Source organism: Telmatherina bonti (genome assembly GCF_933228915.1).
Source record: "Telmatherina bonti genome assembly, chromosome: 24".
Classification (NCBI taxonomy): Eukaryota; Metazoa; Chordata; class Actinopteri; order Atheriniformes; family Telmatherinidae; genus Telmatherina; species Telmatherina bonti.
The window spans coordinates 22,862,681-22,875,279 of record NC_136633.1 but is presented as its reverse complement, the minus strand read 5'-3'; the positions used below and the strand labels follow the sequence as shown (position 1 = coordinate 22,875,279).

Sequence of the window (12,599 nt, the reverse complement as noted above, 5' to 3'; positions counted from 1 at the left end):
TCCTCTAGGGCCGGTGTCCAGCAGGTTTTTGTACTTTCTATGCATCAACACACCTGATTCAAATCAATTGAATCCACCATCTTCTTGTCAGCCTCTTCATTAATTTTATTCAGGTGTGTTGGAGCATGGAGACAACATCTACAGGATATTGGACCCTCGAGGACAGAAGTTTGACACCCGTGATGTAGAATATGAATGTAAGTTAGGCTGTGTTTCATAATGGGTGATGTCGTCTTGTAAGGAATGTGCTCCCATGATCTTAATTTACATCCATTTTGCTTGGTTAAAATTTGTTTTGGGTTTAAAACAGCCAAATGTCATGAAAAAAAGATTGTTGAAAATAAAGAGTGCATAAAATAAAAGATATGACAGTTGAAAAACAGTCGAAACTGTGCTGAAATCTGAGTCTAAATCCTGTTTTTCTCACTTTAATTTGGTCAGACCAACTTAGACTTAAAAGAAATAGTGATAATGATATGTAGACAGAGACAAAGCCAGACAGAGATAAAGATAAAAATATGAATATCATAAAAACTTCTTTATTTTTTATATTTTGTGCAAGTTTGTGTGATAGCTAATGTTAGCTAGCTTTGTTAGACAAACTGTAAAAGCTAGTTGCTGTGTAGCCAGCGTTACTATGGAAAAATGAGCTACACAACTTTACATTTGCAAAAGTATTTTCTCATTTATTTTTTGACAGTAAAATATGTTGTACATTTTGTTTTAAGTTTTTAAAAGTAATTAATGTTAGTTAAGTTGTAAACCAACTTGAAAAAGCTAGTTGATGCAGTGCAACCAGTCAAAACCGTTGACTTCACTCTTGGCACAAACCTAACAGCATTTATTTTTAACAAAATAGATCTGAAACTTTTCATTGATTTTGTTTGTGTAGTAGCTCATTTTAGCCAGCTGTGCTAGCAAAATTTTTAACAGCAAGGTGGTGCTATGTAATAAACACTGTGTTAAAGAAGCCAACTTGCTTATTTTACATTTAGCACAAAGACAACAGCAACAGTAATTCTCTCATTTACTTTTAGAAAGTAAATTTGAATTTAAAACGTTCCTTTGATTCACTTTGTGTCATAGCTAATGTTAGCCATCTTTGTTAGCCGCCTTTAAACAGCTAAGTGATGCTGTGTAACCACCATTACTGTTTTAAAACAAGCTAACTTTACATTAGCAGAGCGACATCAGCAAATAATTCTCTTATTCGCTTTTTTACAGTAAATTATTGCTTTAAAACATTGTTTAAATAAATCATATAAGTTCAAACCTGATTGAGCATCAGTGCAACACTTCTCTCCCACAGCAGACCTCTTGGCTTATCAAACACAGGTGAAATTCATTGTGCACTCAGGTGAGCTGACAGGAAAAATGAACTAATCATCAAAATACAACACACCTGTGCTTTTTCTGCTGTGACAAATGAAGATTTACTCGAGTCTTTCTGTGTTTGAAAGACCTTTCATGTGTCTAAACAGAGAATAGTCTAGCATCAAGAAGTAAACTTCGTTTCCATGTTTTTTCAAGGTCTTGTTGTCCTTCGCCTAGTTTACCAGTCCAGCGTTGTGCAGCTGGGGGCAATTTGTGTCATTACCGATTAACCAGGTCAAAACTCTGAATCGTCAAACAAGGTGCAGAAGCAGAATTTGATTGGAAAAAAAAAATCTAATAACACAGACTGCATTGCCACTAAACAGCTCCGGGCATGAAAATTATACATTTTAAAAAGATCTCTTCATTATATAAGGCAGTGTGCATTTTTACACTGATAACACAGCCTCCAAACAGAGTTTAGACCTGAATGAATGCACTTCATCCATCAATTTAAACCATTTGCTGTGATTTCTGAAGTAATGACAGGCAATAATTAGTCTGAATAAGCAGTCGCACTGAAAAGCTCCGTTCTAAGTTCAGCACTTGTTCAACTGCAGCTTTGCATTTTCTCGCCTCACACTGTTGATATAATAGGTGGGAGGAATGAGGGCACATCTTGAACGGTGCAGCATGCCCTGAGCAGTGAGCTAGCTCCATGTCAGCGCCGCAGTGAGTAATGATGGCAACGAGGAGACTGGCACAGAAGCAGGGACAGGGCTTATCAGGTTTATGCTGAGGGTGATAAAATGTTATATGGAGTTTCAGATTCTAGTGGCACAGAAAGAGATGATATCTAAAAACTAACCTCTGCAATCCAGCAAAGACAGGATGGCATTCATCACGCGTGCGTTTTCTCAGTGACACGCCTCATGGCTTTTAACAAGTGTGAACTTTATTTCATTTTGGAATTAATTACCTGCCTGAATTATATCAGTTAATTATCATAACTGAGGCAATAATTAAGTTTTCCTCATGACAGCAGAATCTAAGTCCTGTCCCACATAAGTAGTTTAACCGTCACCACAGAATCTATGATTTCAGTCCCTGATAACTGATCATACAGTTAATTATCAACTCTCATTGATAACCAAGCTGACAAACTTCAGCTACCACACAGACACAAGTTTTTTATGATGTATTGATAATTCAGCAGTTTTTTTCATAACGTTTATACAGTTATGATAATTAGCGCTAAACTTTTCTGCAACAGCAGTTCAAAAAAGTTAAGAAAACATTGATTAAAAAAAAGATAACAGAATAATAATCTCATAAGTAAAGTTTTCCTATTCCATTGAAATTTCAGCTGATCTTGACTTTGATTTTTTTTTTACGCTCCCATGAGGTGGTTTTTCAGACGTTTCCATATAAAACATGTCGTAAAAGTGTAATGGAAACACCTTTTTCATATTTACTTGTCCCCGGACATGACATAGGAAGTTACGTTCATTTCAGCTAAAGATGTCGTTTCATGTATGGACAGCAGAGGTAACGTAAATCTTTTCATTTATCCATACAGCAACACATGCTCCCATCTAGACATCCCCATTAGGGAAGGCCTTGCATATTTCAGCAAGACGATGCTAAACATCACACTCCAGATATTAAAACAAGCACATTTGATGTTTTCTGTGTTTTATTCTGATTGCTTTGTGGGAGTTTTAAACCATTACGTTTTGGCAAAAGCCTAACTGTTTTGGGGAAATGGTGTTGTAATTTCTTTGACAACTGAATCCATTCACCCATCCATCCAACATCCATCCATCCATCCATCCAACATCCATCCATCCATCCATCCAGCCACCCAACATCCATCCATCCATCCATCCATCCAGCCACCCATCCATCCATCCAACATTCATCCATCCATCCATCACCTATCCATCCACCCACCCACCCACCCATCCAACAACCATTCATCCATCCACCCACCCATCCAACAACCATTCATCCATCCACCCACCCATCCAACCAACATCCATCCATCCAACAACCATCCATCCATCCACCCAACATCCATCCATCCATCCATTCAACAACCATCCATCCAACATTCATCCATCCATCCATCCACTCATCCATCTAACAACCATCTGTCTATCCATCCCACAACCATCCATCCACCCATCCAACATCCATCCATCCATTCAACAACCATCCATCCACCCATCCAACATCCATCCATCCATCCATCCATTCAACAACCATCCATCCATCCATCCATTCATTCAACAACCATCCATCCATCCATCCATCCATTCAACAACCATCCATCCAACATGCATCCATCCATCCATCCATCCATCCATCCATCCATCCAACAACCATCCATCTTCTACCATAGACTGAATCCTCATATCTCAAAATCCTCTGCAGTAAAAGGCTTCATTGTTTCCCAAACCCCCTAGTCAGGTTAATCCAACACGCATCAACCTGGTTTTGTAAATACAGACAATAAATACATATTAATCCTCAGACAAAACAGTCTACATTAGCATCATTATATGGTGCTATTTACTAAAATAAGTAATTTGTTTACATAAAAAGGACATTAACACATGAAGCTTGATACTATGTATATAAAGTGTTTGTTATGGATGCTGTGTTGTGTCTTCACATCGAATCTGTGAACAGATTTTCTATTCACAAAGTCTTCTTCAGTTTCCACAGCTGCAGTGATGGAACGCAGCTGTAATCTACAGTACACCTGCAATATAACATATATAACAATGGTATAATAAATCATTATGGAGAGGGGAATGGCCCAGCCGCTCTCCAAACACTGCCGTCCTGTGAATAGCCATTCTTATTGTTTCTAAATTCAATAGTTCCCCCCCACCTCCCGCGCTTCTTTTTATTACTCGTCTCATTTATTGCGGCGCTGTGTCTGTTCATATCGGCCTTTGTAAATGAAGTTTTTGCAACAAAGGTTATTGAAATAAGACCATGGGATCCTGGAGGATGAGTGGCGCCAGAGAGAGTTAATTGGCTTTTTTTTTTAATGTTGGATCAGAGTATATCCTGCTCTGGAGCAAGTTACCATGGCGATCTACCTGCTCTTTCCACACCTTTCTAAGTTGTAAGTTGCCTTATTACTCTCTCCTCAATAATATGCCTCACAATCCATTTTTAAACATGAGTCTTCCTGTCTGCTGAATGGGGTTCAATCAATCTTGGAAATTTGAAGCTGGGAATCTGCAAACAGCATACTCCATCTAAAAGTACACTCCTTTCCCATGAGGCGTCTTTAAATGTTCATTAAATCCATTATAATTACCTCTTCAGGTCGACCCAGAGCAGGAGTACCAGTGAGCAGAATGGCCCGCTTTGCGTTCTGAATCATGGGAACCAGAATCTTAGTTCGAGCCGCGTTCCTGGATTTGAGGTAGTGTGACTCGTCCACCACCACGACGGCATACCGTTGCCTGCTTAGAGCCTCCACCAGGGGGCGTGCATCTGTGGTGAGCAGTCCGTAACCCAGCACTGTTACCTTGCTGCTGGTGATTCCCCTGAAAAGACAAGAACACACATTTCCATGTGAGCACAAAAGAATCCTGACGTCTAAGTTTAATTTACCAACCAATACTATTATATTTAGCAAAAAACTGACAAACCATGAGAACAAGATAATCAGTTTGTAACCATGAGTAATTTAAAACACACATTTATCAACTATTTTATTTAATCTTAAGATAATGTTGAGATGAACTCACAAAATTATGAAAAACTACAAAACTCTTCATGTTATGCTGATGACACACAATTCTACACTACCATCTTACCAGGAAACTATAGCCGGATCCAGACTCTGATCAGACACATTGAAAATTAAATCAAATTAAGATTGGTTGTGCCAGAACATTCTTCAATTAAATGAAGAAAAAACTGAAATAGTTTATGGAGGCAAAGAATTTTTTTTAAATATATTTAATCTTCAAGCAGCTAAGAGAAAAGCCAACAGAAAAGCCCGAAATCTCAGTGTGGTCCTGACTCAAACCTGAATTTCACGAGTTACATTAAAAAGTCTATTTAGGCCTGATGCAAAAGATGGATATGCAGACAGATGGACAGTTTGGTCCATCTTCTGCACTGGTTATTTGGTCCAGTTTAGCTAGGAGCTGAACTGTATCACTGGAAATTGCAGGGGGCAGTGTTCAGTTATATATAATCTGACACACAACCATAGAAAAGAACAAACCAGAGAAGAAGAGAAACAGGAAGACGGCATAAAAACCGTCAAATAAAGCACCAAGAAGACACAGATATTAAAACAGCAAAAAACTTTGTGGTTTTATTCTTCTTTTTTTATGGGGTTGGGGATTGTTAACTTTATAGCAGCGCATTACTGCTATCAACCGGTGTTAAGAGGTGGAAGTGAACTCTGAACTCAGTACTGCCCACTAGTTGATACACTGACTTAACCACGGCAACATAAAAGACAGATGGAAGTATGAGAGTAGTGATTATTAAGTGCGTTTCCATTACACTTAGAATTGCACAAAAACTAAATATTACAATAAAAACCGTAATGGAAAGACCCATATTTTGAAAAGTCTCAAATATTGCCAAAAAGTATAGTTCATGAGGTGGTTATTTCGGCATTTTGATAAAGAAATGAATTGCGAAAACACTTCTTTTGCATTTACTTGTCCCGAGACATGACATAGGGGTTTTGACCAGTTTATTTCCGGTAAAGATGGCGTGGTGCGGAACAAACAACAAATTTCAGAGTTTTAGAAAAGAAAATGAGGGAGAAAAGCTTTGAAAAGCTGTAGAAAATTTCCCGCAGCAAGTAGAAAACCCCAAAATAACGCTATGTGGCAACATTACATAACCCGCAAATCTCGCAAAATCTCGTCACCTAAACAAGATTTGCCAAGAACTGAGGTTTATGTGCTAAACACTGTTCAATTAAAACACCTAGAAAAAAAAGATCTAATGGAAACTTAGCTCATGACGTTTGACACTTAGCATCTTAACAAAAAAGCTAATATTCATGTTATATTAAAAATATGACTTTGGCAAAAAAAAGGACAAGAGAAAAATAGAAAATAAAGAAGAAGCCTTGAAACATTAAGTCTTCGAACTTTGCCAGCAGTTTCGCATTTGATCTACCGATTGCTGGATTCAAGCTTCCTTCATTTTAATACCCGCGTGAACAACTCGTTTAGTGTCTTTGGACCATCGAAACGCTCAATAACCCTCAACTCTTTCAGACTTTCTAACAAGGACGTTATATCTGCCACAGTCCAATTCTGATTTGAGGTCACCATTTTTAGTACTTTCCTGAAACCTGTTAAGTCACATAACCGCCACACAGACATGACGTTATGTTGTCACGACCCCCGATGAAGTTTGTCCAGGGGTACAAAGGGGTGGCAACATTAACACAAGGAAACCAGGAAGATGCACAGAAATGAAGGCTTTATTTAGGACCTGCTTGTCCTTAAAGGTAGAGTATTTTATATATATATATATATAAAAAAGACTTTCAATATTTTAAAAATAAATTAAGTAAAAAAATAACTACAATCATAATTAGATAGTTTTTTTTAAACATGTAGGTTCCAGTCTGTCCATATTTGCTGCATTATTAAATTACAAGTTTAGTTAATTACAAAGACCCTTCTTAAATGTTTTCTGACCAGTAAAAAAAAGTACTTTTTTTCCACCAGTAGGGGGAGTATAAGCCCATTTATTGCAGAGCGGCTCTGAGCTACAGCTCACAAGCGATTCCTGCTCTCATTGGAGCTGGCGAGGAGGAGGGGTGAGGGGGGAGTTTTGCTCATTACTGCCAACCTGTGGTCGTTTGTGGAGGTAGCAGTTTTGTGGTCTTGCTCATGACCTGGTGTTTGCCACCTGGTGGTGGAAAGAATTGCCTTGAAATTTTACATACTCTGCCTTTAAAAAGCATCAGGAGTCACAGACAAAAGCCAAAACAAACCCAACAACAAACACATAAACCAAAGCTGGCACCAACCCAGCTATAATCACAAAAATGTTCACTAAAGCACGAACACCCAACAGTCAAACTCCTTCACTGTCAGTGAATGAGTGGCAAGCTGTGGCACCAAGACTCAACCAAACACAGCTGCCCTGAATGAAGGTCGTTCAACCAGAAGGTCCGGCCAGTCAAGGGTAGGTAGGCGTGTGGGCGACCAATCGGCATCCAGCACACCAGTCTGAGGGCAGTGCCAGGAAGAAAACCAGGTGTATCCAATCTTCCAGGTGATGATGATTTGAATGGTGATCAGCTAGATGATGGGCCATGGGCCGTAACAACAGCAACCACTGAAAAGGTTCAAACTAGCCTTCAAACAGATCAGAAATGCTGATTGGGGCCAATCAGATCAGGCGACACGTTTGCATGACGCAATTTTATTCTGTCTGACGTTTGATCAGATCAAAAGTGCTCCATGTAACAATACCCCTGAAATCATCTTGGGGCCCCCGGTTTGGGAAGGCTGGTTCAGAAGCACCACATAGACGAAGGTTTCCATCCTAAATGTTTAAGGCACAGACATTCCTGCTTGACACAAACTTTCATACATCTCTTCTTTACCTCTTCAAAAACCCTCTCTTGGGCTATATTTGAATTTCCACATGTCTCAGCGAAGCTACGAGCAGCTGTTCCACAAACACACAGGTCACAGATAAACAAACACAGGCGACTTTCAGCAGCACAAAACTCGATCAGGAAGGAATCAAACGTTCCCAGCATCTGTCAGGCTTCACCGCGCGCACACACGCAGACGTTTTCCAGCTGAAGCGCTGAAATAAAGGTGCCATTCATGTTCTACAAAAGCAAGAAGGAGTCAAAACACCGGGAGGAGGTGCTGCAGATTTTTTTCTTCTTGCCTCTGCGTTCAGTCATTAACACATCCAGTTCAAGGGCACTTTTTCCCCAGAAGGCGTTCACAACCTCTTTGCACCTCATCTATGATGTGATGTGAGCTGAGAAGCCCCCCTCCCCATCCCCGCCAAACCATCTTCAAGTCACAAATATAGAAAGTTTGTAACATTTCAAAATGGAAAAGAAAGGCAGGGAGAACTGGGGGAAAGTTGAGACGAAACCAGAGCTTCTAGGCAGCGTTAGTCCGGGAGCAGGAGAGCAGCGCGAAGCTGAGGAAACCAAGTCCGCTTCTCAAGGACAGCAGTTTTCCTCCTTCTGAAATATTTCAGCTCTTGTTCAATATTGCAGACGTCGCCCTGACATGATTTGTCTGTCAGGTGCTGTCAGACATCGGCCCCCGCAGGCTCCCGGTGGCTCCCGACACAGAGGGACATTTTCAGATTAATTTATCGGCCTCACCTTTGCTGTCCATCACGCCGCCTCAGTTTCACGCGACGTGACCGAAGGCCCTCGTGTTTTTATCAGATCTCTTTAGGGTAACTTATAACCGCCTGCGCAAGTAGACACCTCACACCGCCATGCAGCCTCTCAGATCAATCTTCCACTTACATAATGATCGTTATTGACTAGATATCTGCGGCAACGTCTGGCTTTACCAGCCTGGATGCATCTCTGCAGCAGATGGAGGCCTGTAAGTGAGCAGAACACGGCTGTTCTGCAGGAGAACCCTGCAATCGAAGAGATTTGGAAACATTTTTTCGTGAAAGGAACAACCCAGTTCCACAGAAGCAGCGTCTTTGCAAGCAGTACCTCGTTGTGAAGGTGACCAATCAGTTCATTTTCATGCTGAGAGTTAAATGCAAAAAACATTCATCTTTGATTCTTCTGCTTTGGAAGCAACTTGAGGAACCGAATCTGCCATAAAAAACCATCTTATCCTTGTTATTCATGAAGATTCTGACCGTTTTCCAGCCGTACATGTAGAAGATTCTGCAGGATGACCCAGCTGTTCTGTGTGCAGGTCTGCCGTCACGGTTCAGACATGAAATCTTCATGATTAATTTATTATGTGAAAAATAGCTCCAGGATTATGTTTAGCATCATGTAGCATCTCCTTCTCTTGTAACATCTGTCTGCAAACATCTGGGAGGTGAGGAGAGCAGCTGCTGGAGTGTTGGGAGAATCTTTGTGGTCTGACGCAGGATTCCAGCTTCTCTACAGGATTTCTGTTTTGTACTGGATGCAGTAGACCACTTCTCCTGTTCCATCATGCTGCTGTGATGGATGCAGAATGTGGTTTCAGCATTGTCTTGCTGAAATCTGCAAGACATTGTCTGGATGGGAGCAGATGTTTCAGCATTGATGGAGCTTCCCAGATGTGGAAGCTGCCCACGCCATCGGCGCTAATGCAACCCCATCCCATCAGAGATACAGGCAGATAAGAAGCTGGATGCTCCCTCTCCTCTTTCGTCTGCAGGACACGCCGTCCATGCTGTCCACAAACAATTCCACATCTTCATCCAGGTTTCTACTAGGGCTGCACAGTTAATCAGATTTTGATCGTGGCCATAATTAAATAAACCTGATCGTCAACGATATTTACCTTCAGAACGCGAGCTCTGCTGCAGCGTCTCCGATCACTCAGGTTCTCTATCAGTAGTCTGCCGACCACCAGGGGGCGAACACGAGGTTAAGGTTCGTTAAGCTACCTAAATACCAAGAACGCACACCATTTACTAGCAGCCAGTTAAGTATGGTTGGATTGGTTGGACATTTGAGGTGGGTGTGGTTAATACAGAAAAGCATGAAGCGGTAAGATTCCGCTTCTGCATTTTTCCTGTTGCAGGTAAAACTGATTGTTTTGATTAAACAGCTGATCGAGGTGGTAAAAAATATGAACATTTTTATGCAGGTGTTTCCATTACCAGATTTTTATTTTTATGTGTAGGTTCAGAGGTTGATAGACATGCATCTAGTGATTTCTGGAAGTCTTCTTAAAGGGGTGCTATTATGGTATTTGGAGTTTTCTGAGCTTTCTACAGTGTTGCAGTGTTGAATCCTCATCAGACATGTGAACGACACTGTTTTTTATCACCTAAACGCATGTTTGAGTTTGAGTTCCAGCGCGCTCTCCGTTCGGTTTCCATGGCGACAAAAAACGCGTTGTTTTAGAGAGTTTTTGCTACTTGGAAATCCTTGTGACGTCCCGGGGGATAAGGTTCGGTGATTGGTTACCTTCTACTGGTTAACAAGGGCATGTACAAATACATCAGGCGGGTGGAAAACGTGGGATAAAGTTATTTCCAACGATGGCTGGTGAGTTTACCAAAGAGAGACATCCTGCTGCATTCGTTGCTGTGGGTTGCTGTTTTCCACTTCGTTTTCAGGCTCTGATTCAGGTTCCAACATGTAGGGCTGTATGCTATGTGTTGACATTGTACTTTGTTTTTTTATTGAGTTCATATGAGCCTAATCCTTCTGTTTATGAGACGTTACAATGACGGCGAAAGCAGGTGCGGTGCGCGCTCCCGATGTAGTGCAGTGGCGGGAGGCGGGGCTTAATGCGGAAGAGTCTCAATCCACTCGTTTTGCCCACAGGCTGATCTGACAGCCTACGGAGAGGGTCGGTCTGAAGTAAATAAAGCGATTTGTGACAATAACTCCATCAATCCCAGCCCTTCTGGGCTCAGAAATAAAAATAAATTAGCCTGAAATGCATATAACAGTTCCACTTTAAGTCCATGCAGTGGTTTCCAGCAGAGAATCAAGTCTGCTTTAAATGTAGACGACGACCAGCATTCTGCCTTGTCCCATGCACACAGAGATTCCTTCTGATATTTTGAACCCTTTAATGATATTCTACACTGTAGATAGTAGGATCTTAAAAGTCTGAGGAACATTTATCTAAAATTGTTCCACAGTTTTTAGACCCAGTTTGTCTCATATTGGTGAACTTCGGTCCCTCTGAGAGACTCTGCCTCTCTGAAATGCTCCTCTTATACCCAGTCAAGTTACTGCTCTCCTGACAATAAACTGGATTAGTTGTCAAGTACTGTTCCAGATGTTACTTTTCCAGCCTTCTGTTGCTCCTGTTCCAACTTTTTAAAGATTTAGAAATTAAATCTAAATTTAGATTTAATTAGATTTAGATTAAATTTACTAAATTTATTTAAATTTATTAAATTTTCTAATTAGATTTAGAAATTGAGTAAATTTCTAAATTTTATAAATTAAAAAATTTACTGCATTAGATTTTACAAAATCAGTAAAAATGTCTGCTTCAACACTTCATAAGTTATCTTCTCAAAAGAATAAAACATGGATTTAGGGGATGTTTAACTCTTTGTATTCTGTTTTTATTTACATTTTACCCAAAAGCCAAACTTTTAGGAGTTGTGCTTGTTAAACCTACTTGTTTGGTTGATATTTAACAAATCCCTATCAGCACTGTTTGGGTCTGAAGGGCAGAAATGAAGGAAGTCTGGCTTACATGGTGTGACTCTTGTTCTCCACCAAGTTGATGTCTCCGGGTTGCAGCTCAGGGATCCACTTCTCCAGCTCCTCAATCCAGGGATACTTCAGAGACGAGGGCACCACCACCAGGAGAGGCCACTCCTGCCTGTAAGCATATGCCACGGCGATAGCCTGCACCGTCTTCCCGAGACCCATCTGGGCCGCCCCAAAATCAACACATGGCAAAGGGGGAGAAAAACAAGTCAATCGCACGGCGACTCCGCGGCAAATTGCATATGACGGCTGAGCTGATGTGAGGCCCAAGAGTAATAAGGTCTCAGAATGATTCTTGTGTCAAAACCGATTAAGCACATGGGAGTGCAGCGCTGCGCTGACAAATTCATTTGGAAATAATGCAGCAGTCGCAGCTTCTCTTTTTATTTCGGAAATAGATTTCCTGAGTCGGTGCGGTGTGTGCTTACCTCATCAGCAATCATGCAGCTGTAAAAGAAAGAAAACAAAAAAGGCATTAGAGGGAAACTGTTTCAGAGACAAAGACTTCAGACGACAGTCCTCTGGTTTAAGTGGTTTAGGCTTCTTCATCTCAGACCCGTTTGCTGCATGAAGACACTTTCAGAGACACTACATATCCATCGATGGTTATTTATTGAAATATTTTGCTTAAACCTGCTGATAACTTTCACATAAATGCATTTTATGGCTTCTTAAACACTGACCGCTGCATCATATAAGCAGAAAAAGGCTCCTAAAGTGGCTGCGGCGATGCAAGGTTCACACGTCACTCGTGCATCATCATAAAACCCAAGAAGGTCAGAAAGTTGCCACTCAGTCTTCTTTACTGAGCTTTTTTTTATTTATTTGTACAGCGCCACTTCACAACAATGTTGTCACAGGGCAC

The 12,599-nt window shown here is 40.8% G+C and overlaps 1 protein-coding gene across 1 annotated transcript in view; it reads right to left on the bottom strand.

The window, feature by feature from the left end:
- Window positions 1-12,599, bottom strand: part of zranb3 (zinc finger, RAN-binding domain containing 3) — a 146,182-nt gene that overhangs the window by 115,309 nt on the left and 18,274 nt on the right. The window contains exons 3-5 of the mRNA XM_079263659.1: window positions 12,163-12,181; window positions 11,718-11,896; window positions 4,652-4,883 (exon numbers count right to left, since the gene is read on the bottom strand). Coding sequence (XP_079119785.1) covers window positions 4,652-4,883; window positions 11,718-11,896; window positions 12,163-12,181 — 430 coding nt within the window. The remainder of the gene's footprint in view (window positions 1-4,651; window positions 4,884-11,717; window positions 11,897-12,162; window positions 12,182-12,599) is intronic.